General features: G+C 37.8%; 1 protein-coding gene across 2 annotated transcripts; it reads right to left on the bottom strand.

The window, feature by feature from the left end:
• Positions 1-1,139: 1,139 nt before the first annotated feature.
• waca (WW domain containing adaptor with coiled-coil a) lies at positions 1,140-25,951 on the bottom strand. Of its 2 annotated transcripts, none has more exons than XM_039661353.2 (13): positions 25,421-25,951; positions 25,202-25,235; positions 24,220-24,406; positions 19,101-19,192; positions 16,935-17,050; positions 14,206-14,321; positions 9,041-9,292; positions 7,795-7,917; positions 3,500-3,648; positions 3,312-3,424; positions 2,794-3,031; positions 1,740-1,867; positions 1,140-1,651 (listed from the first exon to the last, which is right to left on the bottom strand). In XM_039661353.2, exons 1-13 carry the CDS (start codon positions 25,459-25,461, stop codon positions 1,582-1,584), a joined length of 1,659 nt encoding a protein of 552 aa, XP_039517287.1. In that variant the 5' UTR covers positions 25,462-25,951; the 3' UTR covers positions 1,140-1,581. The 2 variants fall into 2 exon arrangements, with proteins under 2 accessions (XP_039517287.1, XP_039517288.1); XM_039661354.2 differs by having other exon boundaries at positions 2,794-3,028.

Below are 25,951 nucleotides of genomic sequence, written 5' to 3'. Positions count from 1 at the left end.
TTTTGAGATTGGATAGTGTTAAATTATTAATAATCAAACAAACATAACTGATACCCAAATAACAGAATAAGTACCTTAATGTCTTCCAAACTGTGTATAGCCATATTTTAAACTTATTTAAGTCTGATTTAAATGTTTTAGTTAAACTCAACATGTACACCCCGCAAAAAAGCACAACAAAACGTGTTTAGTTTAGCATGTTTATTACAATACATACATTTCACATTTGACCTTCCGACCCCAGGTGACCCTGCCCTGACCCATAACAGGGTTGGTGATGTCCAGTCCTTGGCTGACCCTCAGTTTCCTGTTTTCCAGTAGCACTCCCCCCTCCCCCCATTCCATCCAATCAGGGTGCAAAGGAAAATGTGTGGTAATAATTTATGAATACAACATATCTGATAGACTAGTAATCACTGCAACTTTAATAAAACTTTAACTTCATTATTACTTAGCAACTGTACATAGGAATGAACTCTGGTTTTTAACACAAGTCGCCACAGCATCTCACATTCATTTTCTTTTTTTGAAGTACAGCTTTCTTTTTTTTTTTTTTAAACAAAACAAGGGTACAGAAAAGAAATCGAAAGAAAAAAAATAATAACCTGGAAAGATTGAGAAAAGAAAAGGGGATTCTGGGTGACAACCAGTCTTCATCTCCTGCCAAGGGAGGTGAGGGAGGGGAACGACATGGGTTGAGCAGCAGGAATGATTCTTTTTCTCCTTTCGTTCTTGCTCACATTCACTCCATCACTTAAGCAGGCACTGGTGTTGACCTTGGGCATGTCGCTGGGCCATTAGGGCAGGTAGGAGACTACTGAACCATTGTGGACAAACATGATGTAAACACCCTCAAAAGGCATGGGGTGAGGGAATGAAACCATTATAGTGCAACCAGAGAAAGAAAGAGACCAACCAAATAACAAATGTAGCATTACTACCATTTTTTATATGTAGCGAAAGAGAAATGAACCGGTGGATACGTGTGCAGAGTCGTGAGGAGACAAAGAGTGTGCGCGTCATCGTCCTCGTTAAATGTCCCGGTCGACTAGTCCACCTTTTCCATGCAGGGCTGGTACATGCTCAAGGCAAATGGTTCACCGATCGTTTAACTGAAGATGTTTTTGCTTTCTTTTTTGTTTTGTTTTAATCATGTCATTTAAAAATCTGCAGTCAAGAGTTCTACATGTGGTGACAATGAGGGCACTTGAGATCCCAGTCTGCCTCGGTGCTGATTAGTTTAACGTTTGGATGTCAAAAGCTTTGATAGGCCTGGCTTCCCATGGCTTCATCTACAAAATATATTTACAACATGGAAATAACATCTACAAATAATCTACATGTACAGGGACGGGGCGAGGGCAGCTCCTCTGAAAACCTCCCCGCACCGCTCTCCCCTCCCTCTCCCAGTCCAAGCAAGACCTCGCTGCAGTTTGTTTAATGTAAGACCGGGCCCAGAGCAGAACGCAACAGAACTTTGGTTCTCCAGGGTTCCGCGCGCATGAAGTGGGTTTTGCCCGCCCATTCACCTACCCCCTTCTCTCCTCCTGTTTCAAGACCACATCACAAGCCCAGAGTTCCTCAAACCATAAAGGAATTTTGATTCTTCAACTTTTCAAGTTCTTTAATTTGTTGTCTCAAAAACAGTATCCTGTAGAAAAAGAGAACCAAGTTAGCACATATGAGCAATAATGGGCGTCATATGCACATGCAGTGCTGTATGAGAAAGAGAAATGCACCTCTGCTCGCGCAATGTGGCCTGGATCTCACACACTCGCACCAGTGAGCGCAGGTTCTTCAACTCTGTGCAGTTCTCTGACATGTAGATGCTGCCCATGGTGTGAGCCTCTTCACGTAACCGCGAGGCCTGGACAAAAAGAGGCACATGTGAACAGTTAGCAGTGCAACAAAAATATCAACATTTTTGGATCAAGACGGGACTGTTGATGTTTTGTGTGTTCCCAATACTTCATGGCTCAGATGTGTGCCATTTTTTAATGAGACGGAATATATAGTGGCAACTAAACTACGGTTTCTTCATTTCCTTCCCTTATTTTACATTTTTGAGCTTATTTAAAAAGTAAGACGTAGTGAGTGTTGTATATTACAAGGGTCATTAAAGTTACAGTCTGTAGCTTTTTTTGGGGGGTTAAAAATTATTCAAAATATATATTTGAGAGAATACATAACGAGCCAGTGTTCAAAACTATCTACTTGTAGGTTGTAGGCTATTTAATCTAATAAAACGCATCAAATTGTGTGCTTTTTGGCAGCCGCCAAAGCAAAATGTTACAGAGAGAGAGAGCACCCCCGGCCGCCCGTGCGCACTCTCAAGTCTTCAAACAACGAGTGCTTCCGTGCTCTCTCTCCCTCACGCATATTAATCCAAATCAATAGAGTGCCGAAGTTATGACGTCACTTTGTAGGACAACTCGGAAGTTAGCGGTGGATGGGTTCCCTCGATCGAAAAGCTATGCATTTAAAGACCAGCATTTATTCAAATTCATATCATACCTGACATGTCTTTGAGGTCACCTTTATGCATTAATGTTTCTACAGACCGCAAACTTTTAAATAAATTATTATTATTATTTATTATTTATTTATTTAGTACAGGGACAGTGCATATTCATAAACATTTCTGTCAATATGCCAGAATTAGCCTAAAGGCTATTTTTCATCCGCAGTCCCTAGACAGTTCGTAAGAGTCACCCTAAAAAAAGAAAAAAATCATAGTCATGGAATCCAAATCACAAATAAGATTATGAAATGAACCGATTCACATTCCCATACCTGTTTCTCCACATGCTCCGCAGGCCACCCCTGCACGTGTTTGATGAGGTTCTCATTGAAGTGCGCGGCCAGCGTGGGTGTGAAGGTACATGTTGCTCTGCTTGAGGCTGCGCTGGCAGGTACTGAACCCGGGGGCATCGCTCCGCTGACTACACCTGGTCCTTGACCTCCACCGCCATTATTACTGCTGCTGTTACTGCCCATGTGGTTCGAAGCCGGAGATGGACTTCTCTGACTGCTGCAAATCACAAACAGTGGATGGGTCAATGTCCGTCTACATTTTTATGAAAAGCAAAACTACTTTGTCTGCACCAACTCTTTACAAATACATTCATTTTAATGTGATTCAGGAACACCAAAAGCAGCAATACCATAAACTCCCAGAAGATGGCAGTCGAACACCACAAAAGCCACTTTAAGCTAAAAATATGGCATGCAGTGGGCAGTTAATACCCATAAGCCTTCAATAAATTTCAGTTCTGATGGATCTGTTTAATCCCTTCCAAACGTCTTGTCACCTCTGTCTCTGCAGCCGTGGAGAATTGCCGTTGTCGTGATGTTTGTCTGTGGGGAGGGACTGCTGGGATGATGGTGGAGGGAGAGAACTGGACTTATTTGTCATAATGTTAATCTGAGAAAGAGAGAGAGAGCATTACAAAGCCATAGTTTCATTTGACATCTGTCATCCTATTTGACCGCTGTATACCTTAGTCTGCGAGGAGACCGGCGTGGTGCTGAGGGGAGGTTTGAGAGAGATTGAGTTGGTCTGTGGCGTGCTGATTCTGGGAGACACGTACGACCGGGGAGAGGAAGCGTCTGATGTCAGAGACATCGGAGACTGGCTGGACTGCTGGGCTACTCCATAGGACAAAAAAAAGAGAGATAAATAAGGTGAAGAGATATAGTGCCTGAAGTAATCACAACAGGCATGTCATTAACAACAATTGCAGTTCTGGTTCCGATTAAAATCTAGTTTTACACACTGCAGTGTTCTTAACTAAAAACATTTTTTAATTGAATAAGCTGAAGTATATATATTAGATGAAAAACCTTAAACATCTTGAAATGTGGCCTTGGCAACTAACTAATATAAGTTAAGTTGAAGCACTAAAGTGAATATTTATTTAAAAAACAATTATTAAAAATATCAAAAGCACATAGCTACAGAATGTTAAACTGAGAAAATATATATTTTTTTTAAATAAAGACAATAAAAGTACGTAAATAATACAAAAATAACAGGCACCCTGAAATTATTTCATTAGTATTTTTAGATTTGTGCTTCTGTTGCAATTTATTTGTTCATCTTTTTTTATAAATTCAATTCAAGGTTAAAATCAAGCATCCTTGTACCAAGTAAACTCGTAAGCGACAAAATTACCCACTGTAAAAACACAGAGTGAGCAAACAATTTAAGAGTGAGCAAAACAATTTAAATTGTTAAATGTTTATTGTTAAATTTCACAACAACATTAACACACAATAACATTTTGTGGACGAGGGACAGGTGGTTCTCAGTAATAGTCATCAATATCACTAGAAGAACAAGTTGTTTTTTAATATTAGCTAGCTAAAATCTATATGGGTAGGCTTAGCCTACACTATGTTCAGCCTAAATATAATAATCTACTTGTACGAAAAACTTTAGCAGCAGCACTTATAACACTTGGTCTGAGAAAGGTAAAAGTAAAATTACTAGACCTAGAAATTTCAAATATAGAAATACTTAAATACTGAAATAAATTCAAATACTGAAATCATCCCTGAGGAAAGTGACAGAAAAATTAGAGGGCAGAGTTTCCCATAAGCACAGCACTACCTCTTGAGCTCTCTCTCACCCGTACCTCTCGAGCTCTCGCTCACCCGTACCTCTCGAGCTCTCTCTCCCTCATGGAACACGCGGCACAAATCTGTCCAACACAGCGCTGTTAATGTTTGAGACCCAGCTTAAAAAAAAAGTTTTAGAGAGCCTAAGTCCCTCCCCTTCCGGTCGACCACCATGGGACCTTATTTCGGAAAAATATTGAATGGTAGTCAATGGCGAGAGACAAAAAATATTTTTGAGGGCAAAAAAAAAATATTGAGGGCACAGTTCAGACGGAATAAAAAGATAAGTTGTCTCTCGCCATTGACTACCATTCATATTTTTTCCGAAATAAGGTCCTATGAGCCGGAAGCGGATGGGTGGGACTTAGGCTCTCTATTAGCTAGCATGCAAGAGCTAATAAGGAGAGCTAAGTTATTGTTAGAATTCAGCTGAATTTTCGACGTTAGCACGCTGTATAGACCCCTTTTCAGTTGGTAAACATGGTGACGTTTTTATGTGGGCGGAGCTTAGGTGGAGGCAGAACGATCCCTCTGGCCGCTTCACTAATGCTAGTTAGCAAGTTTTATTAGCTTGTTTAACAATGACTGGAGAAAATCTGATTTTATCTTAATGTGTAAGGTCACTCACTGTCCAGGGCCGCGATTGTTATTTCCAAAAGTTATTTTTAACGGACAGAACCAGATTGGCCGTAGCCGCCTACACGCTCACTCAATGCATGGACGATCTGACAGGATTAACGTTACGTTACCTCGGTTGAGTGGCCTGACTTCTACACCTACCTTATAGAGAAACCGATCGTAAAGAGAAACTGATGGCATATAAATCTTTAGATGCCTATAACTATGTGCTGAATTTTTGTGCGGGTGGGGGGTGTCTGATTATAATTTCACCAACAATAATTCTGATTTGCTTATTTCTATTTACTTGTTTGGTGGAGGCAATCCAGAATTATTGTTGGTGAAATTATAATCAGACACCCCCCACCCCCACAAAAATCTCTTCGGATCTGCACGATTCACACAAGTCACCCAAACTGACGTGAAAAAAGCGGGAGGCAATTTGGTAGCGGCACACTGACAGCAGCTTTCTGTGCACTTGCACCCATATCACACAGTCAAATTGAGTTCTCTTTTGAGGATTACTGCACTTAAAAGGTCAAACACACAAAAATGTGTCAAAATGCTCATCTTGGCAAGTATTCCCATAAACAATTGGTAATAAATTATCTATCGTTACTGTGAAATACAATTACTTTTATTGTGAAAAAAGATTGTGGTGATATTACTCACCCCCATCTAACACACACACAATATATACTCAATATGCAATTAAGACATTGCCAGATAACAGATGCAGTATGACAAATCCATACACAAAGCTACTTGTGTTAAAACCAAAAATCATTTTTGAAGCCCACGTGGCTCATTATCTGCTCAGACAGCAGCAGCCAAGCCTGTGTGTGATCCTTGTTAAGCTACCAACCCCATCTGTTAACTCGAGGAAGCTGACTCAGAACCCCACAGCTGACATGAGTCGGCAACACAATCTCACGCCAACAACCAATCAAAACCATGAGCTCAAGTTATAAAGTTCCAAGATCAGGTCACAATAGAGAGCTGACCCTAAAACAACGTGTCGAAGGAATTTAGTTTGGACTTCATTCTAGCACAAATGAGAGGTCCATAAAACAGCTGGAGAACAAGGTCACATAACGTTACATTTTCATTTAATGATTATAGCACGTTAATTGGATTTAAAAAAATTGCTATAGAGGGCAGTATTTTGCTAAATATGATAACTACATTACATATTTATTATATTTTTACCTATATAATTAAGATATTATAATGTTGTTATTATAAAAACGCATTATATTTAATTTGAAATATCGGTCACCCAATTCATCAGTTTTTGAACATACAACACTAAAGTGCATATTGCCATATCATTATAAAGTAATTCATCTATTGACTAGATGCTGCATTAGCAGAGAAATAACAGCAGTATGTTTGCCGTCGAGTCTGAGAGGAATAACATAAGTAACGGCTACCTTAAGAGATTAAAGCAATGTGACAAAAACACACGCAGACATGACCCAAATGTTTTACGTCGCAATTGTTACCATCTATTTCCATTAGTTTATTTCCGGCCGGTCACTTTCATGCATTCATTAGCCATTCATTAGCTCAACATGGATATGTTCATGCAGCCGACGGAAATATAAATCAGAAACGCATTCGATTTCAGTTATTTTTTATCTCTTCAATGTATATTGTTATTTTGATTAGATAATCAAGTGTTCTAAAAGAGAAGCAAATAAATGGAGAGACTATACATGTAATATAGGTCTACATTTATGTAATTGTAATATGGCCTTTGCAGTTTAAATATGGCCATCTTTAAGCATGACTATGAAATAAGATTCCAGTTTTAGCATTAACTAAGGTTAATAAGTGTTATTATTCACTGTTTGTTAATTTCAACATTTAGCAATACATTTTAAATTGAGTTTTAATTTTAATTTGATGTGTTATTACCTTGGTTAATGTACTATCAATCAACATGAACGATCAAGGTACAATTGTACTGCTCAAATAATAATGCATGGAGTAAAACTGTATATTGTATATTGCATAATGCTAGTTCATGAAAGCTATATTACATCCTTGTTAAGGCCTACACTCAATGAACAAAACCTCAACACTAAATTATAAAGGCCTGTCTCATATAGATGCCTGTCTCAAATACAATCCGGAGCAGTTCGACTATTTGGGAAAATAAAAGGCAAGGCTATTATTTAAAGTTTTACAGTACACTTATTGTGATGAAAGTTTGTATTTTTATTTTTTTACGCTCCCCCCAGTCTAAATCCACCCATTTTATGTTATGTCAAGTTTTCACCGTTTACAGGGCCTGCAATTTTGTCTTTCTGGCTTGTTTCTGATTGCACTTTAATCCCAAGGGGGAAATCCAGATCAAATGCCAGAAGGGAAAACAAAAAACAAAAAAAAAGTTAAAACTAGTTTTGAACAATTTATTTGTCATCTGCAGATTGATTAAGTAGAAAAAAAAAGATTTAAATCATAATTCAGATTTGTGAAAAAATAAAAAAATAATCAGGGATTTTTTGGCCATATTGCACAGCCTAGGGGTGTGTGTGTGTGCGTGTTTACCTTGGCTGGACAGCTGAGTAGCCTGGGAAAGCAGAGTTGTGATGTTGAAGGCAGACGGACCAGCAGTCAATATCTTATGAAGCATGGACTGCAGCGAAGCCTGAGTTACTGCAGCCGTGAGAACTACAGAAAAAACAGAGAACACAATGAAGCAAGTAAGCAAGGACAAAATGTGAAGACAGGAAGCAGCAGTCAAAAGAACAGTACTAAAATCATTCAGAGTGATAAAAGGTGTCAACAGTAAAAAGTAATAGTGTCAAATATTATGACATTAAGATAACTTCTCTATTTTAAAATATGTTTTATATGCGATTTATTCCTGTGATGGCAAAACTTAATTTTCAGCATCATTACACCAGTCACATTATCATTCAGAAATGCTGCAGCTGATCATTCAGAAATCATTCTAATATGCTGATTGGTGCTCAAGAAACATTTATCGATACATTTTTTTTAACTCAATTTTACTGAAATATTTATTTATTTATTTTTTTACTGACCCCAAACTTCTGAACTAGTTTATTTAACTTTCAATAGGATATACACATGTATATTTATATTTTTTGTTAGAAAATAGTGAAATTTCACTGGTATTGGTATCATGACAACCCTAGGTCAGAAAATATGTTTAAGTTTCAGTTTCAAGTGGGGTGATTGAGAACTGAACACCTTTAGGCAACTTGAACTAAAGGGACTTTACTGCAACATATTCCAATATTCATGCATTTTGATGAAAGGATACGACAGTCCTGGCACTGGGTCATGCCGATGCGGTTAGAGAGCAAACTCCAATCCAGACTATTTGGACCAAACTTCTCATTTGCCCTAGCTCTGGCTCGGAAAATCAGCGGGTAAGAGTATCATAGTTTGCAAATGCAGCTAATGATGGAAAGTGAGAAGCAATGGCTCACAAATGGCAATTTACACAGGCCATGTTCAAGAAGCAGCAAAGCTATGATTTATCCCTGAGATGTGAAGTTAAGAAAGGAAAAGCTGATGCAAGCCTAGCAAGCACAAGTACACAAGCAATTCTATACACCAGCTTGAGTGGTACAAAAACCCAACAAGAATAAAGCTGCAAAACCTATACTTGCAAACACACCACATTGAAGTCGTAAGCTCAGAGCGCAAAGGTTACCGCCATCACTGCAGAACCTCTGCAGGTTCCTCAAGTGGGACTGTCCCTTTAATGTTTTGGACAAAGAGGCCAATATCCTATCCGTTGACTGAGATGCAATACACTTACCTTCATTAATCTTGGCCATGTCTACACTGGCGTTGTTCAACTGCAGGGCCGTTTGCAGAGCGGGGAGGAGCTGGCGTAAGAGGGAGGGGTCTTGGAGAAGAGTGGGTGGGGCCGGCGACTGCATCACTGGAGAAACCGGGACTGTGGAGCCAGAGGCGCCACTGGCTGAGTTGGCCATGCTTAAGCCAGACACGGCAGCAGAGGAAGAGGAGGGTGTGAGTGACGAAGGCTTCTCTGTGGCATTCAAAGACTCTGTTTATAGGAGAAAAAAGGTTCAAAGAAATCACATAATAGAAGTTAAAGATGTTCATAAGGGATGGGAATCTTTATTAGTGATACCGATATTTAGATTTGACCATACACGCCTATACCCGATTATTCAACCGATATTTTTTAAAATAGATACTGGATTAAAAACAAACATAACACTTCAAACAAAACAGTGCTGAACTGAATTGTGCTAAATTAAATAAATATATACAAATGTATATTAAAAACAGAACTTCTACAGAAAATAATTTAAAAATCAAAATATTACAGGTCAAATGTGTGTGTGTGTTTTTTTTTAAGCTATAACCAAGAAACATGTAAATTTCATAGGCAACACTTTGCAAGTCCCATTTGTTAACAAGGATGTAATATAGCCTTCCTGAACTAGCATTATGCAATGTACAATATACAGTTTTACTGCATGCATTATTATTTTAGCAATTCAATTGTACCTTGATTGTTCATGTTAGTTTATAGTACATTAACTAAGGTAATAACAGATCAAATTAAAATTAAATCTCAATTAAAAATGTATTACTAAATATGTAAATTAACAAACAGTAAATAATACTTCTACAACCACTGGTTGGGCAGGCCAAGAAATAAAAACATTCCAATTAATTGAAGGTGGATTTGATCAAATATTATTGGAAAAGTGTTTAAAGCTAAATTTTTCTGCAGGGTCTAATTTGGAGACTCAGAGAGATTAAATCCCTCTAAACTTTCTAAATTAGACCTTGGTCGTGTGGCCTTAATAAAATTCAATCTGACACCATACAGATCAACAAAATGAACCCTGAAACAGCTTATTGAAAGTTTTCAGTAGGAGAAAAAAGCATACTAAAAACATCTACAGTCAAGATGTCACCTGAAAACATCTAGACAGTTGATTCAAAAACTGGAAATGAGGTGGTGAGATCCACTGAAATACTCAGGGCTCCAGACTAACTTTCACTAGGAGCACACAGGCCCCCTCAAAAAATTTTTAGGGGCACAACCAGAAAATTTAGGGGCACACACCGTAATTCAACATGCTAAACAAATATTCACATTTCTACTAATTTCCACTGCGTTACTAATTAATACTTCAATAGATACAGAAATTACAATGCGTTTCAAATTCAATGTCAAATTTTATTGTGCACTTGAAAATGCAACAAGGTAAAACGACAGCACCATCGCTGTCATGACAGTACAAATATGAAGTTTGTTTCCTTTCAGTACCTCAAACAGCTGAATTCTCGCAGCCAGTTATCCCGAAAAATGGTGGGTTCGCCACACAAACCTCTGAATCATCATCCGATACTGTACTGTACTGTGATACTGTAGACTCTGGCAATAGCCGCAGATCAAAAGAACGAGTCGATAGATCGCTTGCTCATTGCTCAGACGCACATAATAGGTTGTGATATTTGTCCCAGTCTCCTTCCCACAGAGGTTTAATTAAGTGTGCCCTATAATCTCTAGGACCCCCCCTCCCCTCCACACATTAGCCTGTGGACACATTAGTTACAGTGGCCATTGCCTTTTCTTGTGACACTCATTGGCTTGCCACTCATTCCAGATTCATTGACGCACCCCTTCCACGTTTAACACGTAAAAAAGGGCAAATTTACTGGTCGCACAGGTGCGACTGGATGTAAAAGTCGCACACACTCAAACTTTGGTTGCAAAATGCAACCATTTTGTCTCGGTCTGAAGCCCTGGTACCGAGGAAACCTGAAGTTAAACTATAAATTTTAATTTGTTTAATAACTGCAGCATAAGTCAGGATCTAAAAATAACCCACAATTCCCAATGCTGGAAAGATGGCGATACGCTACAGAACATTTCTTAACAGATAATAACAAGCATAACAAGCGCTGTGAGCTGCTTAAAAAACAATTAAGATACAGCGCACACAGCTTCTCATAAAAAACACAGCAAGCTTTGGACAAAGATATAAAATCATTACACGAAAATCATCTCTGCAAATCTGCCTATTAGGCTTGCTGCGGTAGTCTGTGTTGACAGGTCAGCCGTAACAGCGATATCATCACTTGCACACTGTGGCACCGCCGCACACTGCCATTTTGATTTTTATGAATAAAAATAAATTTTGTTCAGTTAGAGAACAGACTCTGCAATTAAAAACTGAACGCGTCAGGTCAATGCAGCGCAAGCCGAACAAGAGTTGTGACAGCAGTCAGATATCACTCTTGACTGACAGGACGAAATGGGAAGGTTTAGTTTCAAAGCGAAATTTAATATCATCCATTGAAGCAAATTTGTAATTGTACTGTTTTTTTTGTTGTGTTTTTCATTAAGAATATTAATGAACCCACCTAATTCTTTGTTGTTTTTTTTAGTTTTTTTTTTTACAAAAACTAATTTCAAAATACTGTCAAGTTAATGATACATTTAGGGCTGTCACTAACAATTATTTTGGTAATCGGTCAATTATTCGCCAAAAGCTAAGCTCAGGAAAGAGAAAAGAGATTGGAAAGAAAATCACGATGCATACCAAAAAATTGATTTATTGTCCCAGCTCTATTCAGTAAGGGTATTTGACTCTTTGATTCATAGAATAAATAGGCCATTTCAAATAGATTGCTTAGTTTTTGACGTTCTTACGTGGGTATGTTAGACTAGTCAGTAACAAAATTTCCATTTAAATGGTAAAGAAATTAGATGTGGCATAAATTCTTAAATCCTAGTAAAATATTTTCATAAAGCACTTTTCCCTGTTCACAATGCCATGTCCATTAAATGTTAAGTGATTACAATTCCTGACAGAGGGAAAAAAAAAAAAAAAAAAAAAAGACCGCCTTCAGGGTTCCCACACTATTTGACACCTGAATTACTTTCCAATCATTTGTGTCATTTGATAAGGACTTTTAAAATGAAATCAAATTCAGTAAGATTCATTAATTAATCATTTAGAATATTGTGTTCTAGCTTGGCTGACTCGTTATGGAAAAAAGACGATTAATTCAAAATCGTAGATAGCTACACTTGCAAGCAATTTTACTCTACCCAAGAGCAATATCTAATTGGAGAAATACTTTAGAACAGAACACAACAAAAATGTATTATTCATTACAGAAATTTCCATGACTTCCAAGTCAAGGAAGTTAACATCCTTTCCAGGCCTGGAAAACTATTTTAAAATTCCCTGATATTTTCAGGTTTTCCATGTCAGTGGAAACTCTGTGCCTTAAGCCTACTGCTTAGCACCTGCTACTCTCCAACTGCTGTGATGTAGCCAAGAACTGAAAACTAAACTCTAACTGAAGAGAAGTACTTCTGCGATGACTAGCAAACAATAGCAGCATGCAGCACAGGGGTGTTCTCATTATCACATCATGCTGCATGAGGCAAAGACTTGCTGCTGACTCCTACCAGCATGGATAAGGAGGAGACCCTGACACTGTTTACGTGGGTGGTGCGGATAAGCAAATGTTAGAAACAAAAACATTGCTAAATCTCTGAATGTTGTCATTCTATGAATACAAAACCAATCTGTGATGCATTTGTGGAAAAAAGGGAAGAGGAGTATGTCGATAATGATTCTGCAACAGCAAAACACAAACAAAAGGAGATTATATACTTAACCTCCACACCACCAATGTCTCCAGAATCATCTGCTACCTAAATTATGCATCCTCTTTATCTCGGATGTCTACCGAACGAAACATATGTAAAGTAACAAAACTAGGGATGCGCCAATTTGATAACAAGTTTCGGCTCCGATACCGGCATTTCTTTTTCCCTCATTCATGTGTTGAGCACCACCTCTAGAAGCTATAAAGTAGCGTCAGAGCAGGGAAATCTATTTAGAGCACCTTAGTTTATCGATATTTGGCACCAGAAAAAAAATAAATCTGACAGACTAAATCCAGAAGAACTGTGGCAACATCTCCAATTAACTTTATTTTTGTATTTCTATTTCCTAGGTACACAGTTTTTCAGGTAGGTTTCTTCTTCATTTGAGATGTTGCCACAGTTCTTCTGGATTTAGTCTGACTCTGTTTCTTCATGTGATCACAGACGGACTCGAGGATTGTGAGATCAGATTTGTGTGTGGACAAAAATATAAATAACTGGCTTAAACCATTTTTTTGTGAAAACACTAATGTGCCTAAGACTGGCACAGTACAGTATAATTATCTCCTGTATGAAATCACACCATTCGTGGCATCACAATTTCTCTCTAGTCTACATGACCCTTAACGTGCATGTATTATCAAGGAGGTGTGCTCTTAAAACTCTTAAGATCATCCAATGTTATTCTGTCCCTGAATGTAAACAAACTGTTTATTTAAATTATGTGCCTAAGCGATTGAAAGAATGTTTTACAACAGATTCTTAATATTTCTTAATGTTGCAGTTTTTTTTCTAAATATCTAGTACTGAAAACTACAGCACTGCCAAGAATTTTGTGCTCAGAGGAAAATTCTGTGGTTGCATGTGTTCATAATCGGGCTCAAACACACTCAGCTCTATTACAAAGCTGTGGGAAAGAGCATGGACACAGTAAGTGCTCACCAATCACAGCAGTGGCCATTTACTTCAACATCTCTTGAAATTTTGACAAAATTAGGATGGAAAAATATTTTTACAAATACAAATTGTGCAATAAATACTTTGCTCCATAAGCTGACCTCCAGAAGCAATATAAAGATCTGAAAATGCATTTTATAACCCCTTTAACAACACAGTCTGAAGCCTAAACAACCGATTCTAGCCTTTGATTCAGATCACAAAGTTTTTCCATGATCATGTCATTCCTGGTTATAGAGATCCTGCATCACTTTTGAGATTACCCCAATAAACTGGACTCTACTCACTTAAACAACCTTTTTTTTTTTTTTTTCCACATTACACAGCTGAATGATGTGGGTTTTCAGACTTACTAGAGCTGGAGAAGCTGGCGGGAGTAGCCTGCATGGCTTCACGCCTGTAGTCCCTGTCTTTAGGGAAACTGTTGACCACTGCAGCCGTCTTGGTTGCCTCCTTCTGCCTGTGCTCTCTGAAACAGGAAGGTATTAACAAATGATGCAGGCATACAAAGACAACAAAACAACATCAGATTTACACTTCTTGCAAGTTACTTTTTAAGTGGAGACCACACCTGTTTCCTTTTGCTTCTGTAGCACATTTTCAGCACACATTAATGGTTCCAACATTCAATGAGGACATTAGGGCTGCAAGATTAAAGGCACACAATGCACTCTCCGGTTTTTTTGTAAAACAGTGACCTCTAGAGCCGCTGTGGTGTACTTGCACTGTCGTAAATAACCGTTATTGCCCTGTTACTGCATACTGAACTACTGTCAATTCTTTGGAATAAGAATAAAGTTGCCTATCGCGTTTGCTGGCTTATAAAGTTTTTACATGATTTCTGCTAAATCACAAGTAAATAGCCTATCGTGTAGGACTAATGTAAAATTTCATTTGTGTTTTTGATTGTAATGTAAACATTACAAAATGTCAGATGACATCAATAAAGTTAAATGTACTTCGCATTATTTCATAACATTGGCCGTTATGATTTCATTAGACACGATTATTACAATTTATCATAATAGTTAGCAAATTCTGTTCAATTACACTATTTACAACCTCTAGGCTTATATGTCCTAATAATAATGTGAGATATTGACTATGCCCTCATTATAATCGCAGGAATCAACATCAACAGAGTCAAGATTTAATTGATTCATAATCAACACAATTTGAAGAAAAATTACAGTCGGGAAGTGACTGTTAGTCAGGAAGTTAGTCAGATAAAGTTTAGAACAGTAACTTACGCACGATATAAGAAATCCGAACCAGACACAGGATTAACATTACGTGATACACATCACAACACCTGAGTTCAGCTGGCAAACTAGCTCTTGTGGCAACCTCGGCAATAACACATAATGAAAAAAACAACAAAACTAAGAGAAACGACTGTTTGTTAGGAAGTCTGCTTACAGCTTTTGGTAAACGAAAGCTAGCTAGACGTGTGGGAATTATTGAACTGGTCTAATTATCAACAACGGATGAATGAACAGCACCTAAAAAAATGACAAACTACAAGCTAGTGCAGCAACATAGAACGCAAACACGTTAACAAATAAGAGATTTACATACAAGTCCATCAACAAGATCGGCAGGTCAGCATCGCTGTTACAATCCAGTGCTGCTTTTAAGCTCGCGCCAAGGAGTAAAAGTCCGACCGAGTGGACTCGATCCTGTGCAGTTTCTAGCACGGTCCGATTCTCTTTCCCTTTTTCTGGACATTTCTGACCGAGTTTTCTTGGATGCGCACAAGTAGCTTCACACAGTATGTTGTTGTTGATGTATGTGACGTCGTTGCCGTAAACCATTTCGTTATGTGTCAGGGGCGCCGCTCTCAAACTTGCATGGCTAGTTTTTCCCGCGGCGTCCCCCCCAAGCTCTACTACCAGGATGATTCGCCCTACTATGACTTTGTTAACCACCGAAACGACTTTGAAGCTGTTATATTAAGGTACAGATCTTGCATAGAGTGCCTTTAACCGAAGTAAAACCAATATGTGCAAATATATGTGCTACTTGTTTCAAAGTGAAGCGCACCACTGTGCACTTTAATACATGAGCAGCACTATGTTTTTAGTGTCTCGGAACATCTCTGCATGTGCAGTGAGTCTGAGGTCACTTGTAACATGCATTGTGGAACACTGATCTTTCCAAAATTGTAACGCAAAGTACTTATAAATCATCTGTTGCCAACAAACAAAGCTTTAAGGGCTCCTTGTGGTTTTCTAGCAAAACAAAAGATTTTTTTTTTTTTTATAAAACACAGAAATCAAGTCAGTATATTTAAATTTAGTCAGTCAATGTAAATGCCTTCATTATCGATTATCATCAATTTGATTACACGGATATTAAACTAAACTGAGGTAGACAATGGCATCTCTGAATTCAATAATGAAATGCTTTTAACTGAAAATTGAATGTTTAAACTTATTATTCATTACTGACACTATCCACCAATTATATACTGTTAAGTGCTTTGAAACAATCTGTATTTTTAAAAGCAATATATAAATAAAAGTGACTTGACTTCATGCCGATCCAGTGAGCATTGTTTCTGCATGTGATGCATGCACGTTTGCATTTAAATCTGTTCAAATTCCGTTAATGTATTAACCAGCATGACCGATTAGCAATGGATTTGTCACAGTGTATTTTAATCTTTGATAACAGTTGGTAATAAAAATACAACGGCTCATGTTAGCTCTGATCCAATGAAAAAATAGTAACAGATAGAACTCAGGACATTTATGTAACATGCAAAATATACCTCATTGTCATGATCTAGACTTGTTATATTTAGCTTAAAAAAAAAAAAAAAAAAAAAACATTAGCCCCTTAATATTGTGGCAGTTTTTTTTCTGTGGTATCAAATATCGATATTTTTCAAGGTATCGTACTGAAGTTAGAAATTCTAGTATCGTGACAACACTACTGCAGAAACTTACTAGTTTATACATTTTCTACTTGGATCAATCACCCGATGTTTCACTGGCAAGGTGTATGGATTAGAGTACTAGTGTATAATCAAGCAGAATTTGTGTTTGAGGCGAGGGTTGAAAGAGTGCATGTTTGATACCTCTCAAGCCACTCTTTGGGTTTCTCCCACTGAGACACCTCTGTCCTGCAGTTGTAGTAGTACTTCTTCCCTGAAGAACTGATGTGTTCAGACCAATCATCTGCTGGCTCATACGGCTGAACAGAAGAAAAAACAACAACAGGTGTGAGGACAGGGAACATTGAGATTGTTTAAAGAGACAGGAGGTGTTAAAGGAAGGTAGAAACGAAGGGTGGGAAAAAGAACAAAAGGCAAAAACAACAGGAAAGATTTGAAAGGGAGGGAAAAATTTAAGGAAAGGCTAAACAGGGCAACAGTATGAGGACATTTAGAATGTGTGTACGTGTGTGTGTGTGTGTGTGTGTGTGTGTGTGTTTGTGTGTGTGTGTGTGTGAGAGAGAGAGAGAGAGAGAGAGAGAGAGAGAGAGAGAGAGAGAGAGAGAGAGAGAGAGAGAGAGAGAGAGAGAGAGAGAGATGAATCCTGATGCAAGCATGTGTAATATTTGATGATGTGGATCTCTGTGCATCGCCCCTGCAGGACACCTCTTTAATCTGCCTGAATACACCCTCCACTAACTAGCAGTGTGACTGTAAAAGCCTCACAGCACACAGTTGTAATTATTAAGGCTAAAGTGTACAATTTCTGTGCCACTAGCATCACTAACCAGAATTAAAATAACATAAAATTTCCCTGTTGACCAATGGGTCATGGATGTGTTGATTATCATGACAGTTAGCTGGAGTCAAAAAGCATTTTTCTGCCTGGTTGGTCATTTAAAATAAGACATGTATTCTGACAATATTTTTGCTAGCAATGCATTTATTGGGGTCTTGAAAAAAAATCTTACTGACCCCAAACTTTTGAAAGGTAGTTTATTTCTCAAAATGTAACTCAGAATACAAAGATGTTCCATGCAGAACTATGATTAATGATGTTAATTTCATTCCACACTAAACTGTCTCTGCCCTGGAAAGAAACCCCAATTAAGCAGTACATATTTCAAACCATGAAAGAAATTCACCTCTGTATGCCTGCCGAAAGCTAGTTCTCACCTTCAATATAATTACAAGGTTTAATACAAAACATAAAATCTTGGGAAAGGTAATTGAGCAGAAGAAGAGGATTTGATGAGTGTTCATAAAGTAGGTGGAGCATCTCACCATCTTCAGAGTGTGGAGGAGATTTTATGCAGCATATCAAAAGTGGCCCCATAACATATAAGCAAAGACCATTTTATACCAACAGCAGCACAAGCACAGAGATAACATGTCCATGGCATTTCAATACTAAAGGATTCATATTTTTTTCTGGCTCACCAAAACAATCGTAGATATCTTAGATATAGAAAAATATTAGATCCATCAATCGAGTTTGTTAAAAATTACCCTGGTTCTTATCCTACTATGCCTTGGCAGTCTGTTTTTAGACTTAAGACACTGCATGCAGCCCAATTTGGCCTCATCCATGACCAAAATTACCCTTTAACAAATTATCTGCTTGACTGCAATTGTTTTCTTACATGTAAATTTAACAGAAATCAAACCACATGATTTCAATGTATATCATAATTGATTTCAAAGTATATCATAATATCATAATTAACCAACTTTCAAAACCTTAAATGAATGATGCAATGCTGAAGGTTAAATCGTCTTTTTTTTTACTCTGGTAAAAGTATGCTGTGCCTTACATCTCCCAGAAGAGCTCATATTATCTACAGAAAGGGGACAGATGGTCTGCACACAGGAGGTTTGCCACACATCCAGACAGGACATTTAACAGTGATGCCGAATTTATGCCAGAGATCATTTTGTTAGATCCAAATAATGGCCTATAAAATAACATACAACTTATTAGAAGTCTGAAATAACTTTTCAGATCTGCCAGGATAAATGTTTTCTATTTTGACTTCATTGGTACTAAATTAATGAATCCTAATTGAGACTATTAGTAAGACAGACACTCAGCATGATTGATGCAAAACTAATAGCACAAATGGCAGTTAGTGTATCATAAAATGTTCTGATTTATTCAATAAACATTCATTCTACAACAGAATGATTGTGCCAAAGATGCAAAAGGTTACTGTTGCTATAAGAAAAGAATATGGCCTTGTATTTCGTGCTGATCTCTGCCTCATTTCAAGATACAAACAAGTTAGAAGATATTAAGACTGTGGTACATACCATGTCTGATGATTTGTTGGGATTTGAATGAGAGTTGGAGCTGTGCAGAGAGCTGTGGTTATGGGAGTTATCTTGAGGGGAAATACTGGTCCCTAAAAGAAAGACAAACCAAGTTTAAGTTATTTCTAAAAACTAGGACAATGCAACTAATCGTTATTAACATCCAGTTGGTTAAAACAACTCACATAGAACATTCGACCATGATCTACATAACTATAAGCTTCAAGAAAACATCAGATTATTCATTGTCGTTTCCACTAACTGCAAAATCAAGCATCTATATCGATGAGTGATGCCGAGACAAATACTTTTAGACCTTACTATCAATTCCTGTTAGGTCTGGGCGATAAATCGATTCTATCGATTAACCTGAATGTGTAGTTTACATCAATTTGTTTGTATGAAAATCGTTTTTCTCTTTAAAGCCACACTATGGAATGTTTTGCCACTAGGGGCGCTCGACCTGTAACTTTCATGTCTAGCGTCCCTAAAGGCCGCAAGCTCTGCAGCACTGTCGCAAATTAAAGTCAACAAACAGTCAACAGGTGTGCCTCCCGTGTCTTTAGATTGTGTGTGCTTGCAGTGTTTGAGGTGGGCCGGGCAGCCTTGCCGGGCTCGATTCCCTTATAGCAGTCTGCTGAGAGAGCGCGAGTCGGGTGAGCCCCGTGGGGCTTATCATGTCTGTGAGTGAATGTGGGCACATTCACTGCACTGAAAACACTGTCGGCCTGAGCTGACTGTAACGTTATGTGTTGGTTTATTTTTACAGAAACCGTGGGACATGTGGTGTGTAACGTTAGTGTTTGTGCGTACTACTGAGTAGTGGGCACGTTTACTACATTTAATGTAACGTTACATTTGACATGAGTCGATTTTATTTGTGCAAGCTCTGCACTGAGGCGGGCTGTGTTTGTGTGCAGAAATGAACACTGGGCTGTGAGCATTTTAAACTGATGACCAATTCAATGAGCAGATAGTCTGCAATGGTGTGACAAACCATTGCTAGGGTACCTGATTACTGTAGCAGCAATTTTTCTTAGTCAGCTATTGCAGTGCAAGAGTACACCAATAACACAAATTCAGACAAGTTTCGTACACTAAGTAATTAACTCACTTCAGGTGGAAAAGAGTGTTTCATAGTTCAGGAAAGTCGCACAGAAAGCCCTGCAAGAGCCCCTAAAGTGACCTGCAGCCAACTGCCAAACCCTCACTGGGGCATTTCAGCTGCAGACATCCCTTAGGGTACAGAGAGTCTTTACCACCTCGGAGAAGATGTGTCAGAAGTGTGCCAGTAACAAGAATATAAAGCCACTGTGAGTGTGGAAAAGATTAGACTCAACAGACATACCATGTCTCAATATCTATGAAATCAAAATTGAGCTTTGTGGCTTTTTAGTCCATGCATGTTAGCTTTGAAGTAATCTAGATGCACTCCTTAATGTTGACAGTGCACCTTTAGAAGATATACAATGTACAGTCTCTCTGATCGGGGAACAGAAAAATATTGTTGACGACTCCTGCACTATTATTTTAGCAATTAAATTTCATATTTGGAATGGCAGAACAGGTTAGCAACTATTCACATTAGCCTACATGTGAACATGGAGTCAAGGAAATGCACTATAGTAATTCAAGCCTGTAAAGCAAGTTCAGCAGGTACTTTTTTAATGAAGAGTATTGGTTAGAAAAGCAAAAACACAGCCTTATAAAATGTTTTAGGAGTCATTTAGGTATTTGACAAGTTTGCTTATCTTGGTTTTGATCAAATTCATTAGAATGCAATAATACGGACAATGCAGTAATTTAATTAAAACAGGAAAAAAAGAGAGAAGTGAAAGGCAACTTAAACTGTCCCAACTTCCATCAAGACTTCATATTCACCTTAAACTCCATTTCATACACTAGGGCTAGGTTGAAAATATTGATCTCATTTTTAAAATCGATATTTCTTTTTTTAACAAGCCAATATTATTTTGTATATGTATAGATCAATCATTTATGCTTTTTTTTTGTTTTTAGTTGTAGCATAATTAACACATTATTTGTAGAGCACCTCTAATCCCATAATCTCCACAAACTTTGTGCAATCAAATAATCATATCTTAACCTGTTAGTTATGTCTTAGAGTTGAAAACCTAATCATGAAAACTACTTATGACAGCCACTCCTTCAATAATCATATTGCAACAACAAATTGGAGTAGAAACTAAGGCCATGTTCACACAGTACAAATCCAAAAATGTGTGCATCCGATTGGAATCTGAACTAAATTATATTGACCATCCACACAGTGTATCGCAACTGTTCAGATCTGATTTGTGTCTCGTGGCACTTTTTCATGTTCCGGAATATCTGCATTGGTTTCTATGGCAATGACATTACGTTAGTAGGTATAAGCCAAAAACAACAACAGAAGCAAACTGGAGGAGTTTATAATACAGATGTTGTCTTATTTACAACATGACAATGTGAAGTCACCGCACTGGACTAAGACGTCTTCATGGCCGTCACCAGAAACGTATGCACAGCTTTATTCTGTGCGATCATCTATGCCAGTCTCAATATTGTCATTTTCTTCACAACCAGCACTTTGTAAAAACAAAACCTTCTTTCTGCAGTGACATTCAGCATGTTTCCTATTACAACATCTGATATGTTTGTTTTATGTGGCGTGAGAAAGTGACAAATCATGCAAAATCTGATTAGAGTGGTCAGACAAAAACAGATTTTCAGAAATGCAATTTGTATACGATTTCAAAGCATATATAAACTCTCACTTATAAACTGCCTAATCTGCAATTTAAAAGACTGAATAAAACTCTTTTAAAGTGGTGATTATTTTATCTAAATATAAATATGGTTTCAGCTTAGTTAACAGCATTAGATTTTTTCCTTAAGAAAAGCAAATATTTCCAAAAGAATCGATATTGACTAAAATCGAGAGCTTGTGAATCGAAATCAAATCAAACTGTGAAATCTGTCATGATGCATCTACTACAGCACAATATAGCCTAGTTGGGCATATATGACATAGGGTATTTATCGATGGTACACCATTGTCGGTAATGATATATAAAAAAAAAAATGTTCGATATAACACTCAACGTTTTTATTAATGCGCACGCATCGCCCGCGCGACCACCACAACATTGGCCAACATCTAATGGCTAACGTAATGAAAGCAGAACGAAACTGCGCTACTCATTATTTTGTGCTTCACGGACCGTTTATCAGTTTGGACCAATGCAGCGCGAGCCTATCTTGATCAAGTGACACTGTTACTACACAGTGCTAAGAGATCCAGTAAAGAAAGCAATCAAATTCACAACAGAAGTAATAACATTGCTGCGAGATCTAGTGAGAAGCATTCAAATTTCTCCGTTATTAACATATCAAACAGCGCTGACGAGGAAGCCAGTAGAAACACTGTGCCATGAATGAACTAGTTATAGGCTTGAAGTCCACAGATCAGCAACATTCCCCATGGATTTAATGTAGTAACACTAACATGGAAGTTTGGCAGGAACAGTAAAATGCTTTCAAGCACGTCACACATCTTTTCCCAGCACTTAAAAACTAAAACATGATCATATTTAAATGTTATTTTTAATGTGATGACCAAAACAAGATATTTTTTTCCTTCAAATATCACCCCCATTTATAACACACAAAAAAAAAAGTTTCAAGATGTAGGGAAACTCACTTATTTTTACACTATTTTTCTTTTAATGATTTTTGCTTTTTTAAAATCGAAGGAAATTTCTCTGATTTCTTTTTGCTATATCGAAAACATACCTGACCGTGACATCACTACTTTACTTTATCTTAATATTTATCTTGATATTTTGTGTTTTTATTTTATTTTTGACTGCAAAAAAATATAATTTGTTGATTGACTTAATTTCGATTTCTATATATTTTTTTTAGCTTTATCGCCCAAACCCTTTATGGGGGCCATTTATGGTTGTTACAAATGCATATATTATAGCCAACAAATTATGTTGATAACATATTGAAATAATGATTACACTTTTTAATTCTTCAAGGGGATCTTTAACAAGATGCTAAACTTGACCTATGTAGCAGATCTGTCCACGACTGAACACACAATACGCATGACATCACCACTTTCACAAATTTGTGTTTTTTGTTTTTGTTTGTTTAAACCAAGAAGATAATGGTATAATTTAAAAAACAAAAACGTGCATTTTGAAACCAGTTTTCAAAAAGTTTACGTTTTTAGGCCTCCAAAATGCCTTTCTCATCTAAATGAATGGCCAAAACATGTTTTAGTTACAATAAAAACGGTGTTGTGTAAACTGCCCCTCACAATTTAAAACATTGAAGTTAATGGTCACCAAAACTGTTTGGTTCCCAACATTTTTCAAAAAAATCTTCTTTTACGCTCTACTACAGATGAAAGAAAATCATAAAGGCATGGTATGACATGAGTGAGCAAATTTTTGGGTGGACAATCATAAATATGTAAACGCTACATTTACTCTGCTTATTTTAATCAACTGAACGTAATCAGTCTAGCAAAACTGAAAATTTATCTCCAAAGAATGTTTACCATACCAATAAATTATTTTGGATCTTTCTAAGAAAAAATAATTCTCCTTTATAACTTTATTGGTGAATTGAAACCATTTTTGATCTATCACAAGTTAGTCACACCAAGTCTTTCAATACAGCTTATCTTTGACAAATGAAAGCAATCTTCATGTAGATAGCAAAATAAAGCGTCTTGCTGAAAAAAATGATCATGCTAATACCTGATTTTAAGAGAAAACACTCAGTATAGACCTTGAAAGATAAATGAAGATAAAGCACATAGTGCTCAGTCAAAGCCTAACATTCTTCTATCTGAAACAGCATCATTCATAAAGTGAATGCAGGGTGCTTATAAACAATTGAAGCAGGTCCCACTTCAGGTACTGAGATTTCATTTACTGTCCGTTTACCACAAAGACAGCAATCTGTTCAAACTTAAACATAAGATATATGACTAATGTTTACATAAAAACAATTATGCACCAATTAAGGCACTAGGCACCTGTATCAGCCTGAGATCTGTGCCTCTTGAATTAAAAATATGACTCCCTGTCTCCCCTCTTACCTCCTTCTCGGTCTCTCCCCCGGTGTGGATGGATGGCTTTTGCTCTGCCATGGCCGGTGTTGTCCATGTGTTTATTTTCTGGACTGTCTGACCGCCGCAACATCTTGCATGGTGGAGTGGCGTCGTTGTTGTCACGCATCTTCTCATGTCTGTGATCGGGGTGACTCTTGGATGAGTACTTAAGAGTCTGTCAAAACATGATATTTCTGCATTGAACTCTGCTGCACAATTACTCTCTGACATGTAAAGTTCACTAGAGCTGGATTATATCTGGTCTACTATGGTCATTAGCTAGCTGAACAGCGTGTCTAGAATGGTCTACCAGCCATTGACCATCATCTAAAATGTTCCAAAACACCAAAATACTTTATAATGACATAATGTTTGTCATAACATACTTTGCACGTCATTGCAAGACTGAACTAAGCACAGAAAGGCTTAGAAGCATCTTTCTCTTGGTATAACATATTATTAAGCACCTCTGGATGGTCTACACAATAACAACAATCGTTTTATTGGGATTTTGTTGCATTTACTCGCTCGCAACTATCAAGACTATTTATAAACAACCTCGTACCCTTAAATTCTTGTTTACGTATACAAAGGTTTCTCAAAAATAACATATGGTAAATGAGAACCTTGAATCAATGATAAAACTCGTTACTATATTGGTAATTTATAAATAAACAGCTGTGGCATACAGGCCTGATGTAACGTTAGCCGCTAGCGAGCTAAGTTAACGTTAGCCTGTTAAAAGTCGCTAGCGCCCTGAGCGCATTTAAAACATGATAAATTCGACGGGCATGCGACTAATGACAGCACAGATTTATGTTTGCAATGCAATGTAAATGTGTGTGTAATTATAAGCTGAATCCGTGGAGAATAAGGCACTTTTTGCTGTGTTTTACGCACAGGGGCCTAAACTGCTTCAGAAGCCTGCACTAGATTTACCCCATTTTAATCTTATTTGTTTCAGTTCTACCTGGTAGGGCTGAGAATCCCTTCGGTCGGTGCACCTACAAAATAAAACAAGAAAAGGAGAAAGAGGATTAGTTTAAAAAAAAAACATCTTGACGAACAGTGGCAGAAATTGCAACAGCTGAATCGGCTTCCTTAAGTTTCTACTTATTTTGGTTTGGCTAAAAATGGCGGATTGTCAAAGCGGAGAAGGAAAATCGGAGTATAAAACAGAGCTCTTTACCCATCGCCGAGTCTTGGTTGTTTCCTTGCATACATTACCATCAATGCCGTGTTAGTGTGTGTGAAGTAGATGTGAAAGATTGGCGACTTATTTTGATTTTGAAGTGGCCTATCGACGACCCGATCGCGTATATGATTTTAATAGTTCTATTGGAGTCGCTCTTCGCCTCTGCTAGTCAGTAGAGCGCCCTCGGTCCATCTCCCACTCACACATACACTGAAAACTCTGCCCCTATCTACAGAACAGCGAAGCTCAGCCTTCCTCGCACCTCAATCCGGGTTACTGCGAGGCTCGCTTCGGCTCGACTCGGCGACTCTCGGGTCATCCCGGCCACTGGTTGAATTGATCTTAGGAAATGCATGAAGTAGGGATACTTGGATGTTCGCATGGCTAAAACGCGTACAAATACTCGGAGCTTGGAATAGTAATAGGTATGGCGTTGATGTGCCGAACGAGGTTTCTAAAGCAGTGTGAGGCTTTTACTAAACTGTGTTGGTGATTCGAAGCTTTTGACATAGTGCTCTACTTCGC

Source organism: Pimephales promelas, chromosome 17 (assembly GCF_988280905.1).
Source record: "Pimephales promelas chromosome 17, fPimPro1.hap1.1, whole genome shotgun sequence".
In the NCBI taxonomy this organism is placed as follows: Eukaryota; Metazoa; Chordata; class Actinopteri; order Cypriniformes; family Leuciscidae; genus Pimephales; species Pimephales promelas.
Note: the sequence above shows the minus strand (reverse complement) of the source record. Positions and strands in the feature narration are given on the sequence as shown.

Excerpts from the sequence above, each read along its gene's own strand:
- waca (XM_039661353.2), bottom strand. The coding sequence starts at position 25,461 with ATGGTAATGTATGCAAGGAAACAACCAAGACTCGGCGATGG. Across the intron at positions 7,918-9,040 it reads CATGGCCAAGATTAATGAAG|TTCTCACGGCTGCAGTAACT; the intron begins GTAAGTGTATTG and ends TTTTTTCTGTAG. Across the intron at positions 1,652-1,739 it reads GCCACATTGCGCGAGCAGAG|GATACTGTTTTTGAGACAAC; the intron begins GTGCATTTCTCT and ends CTTTTTCTACAG.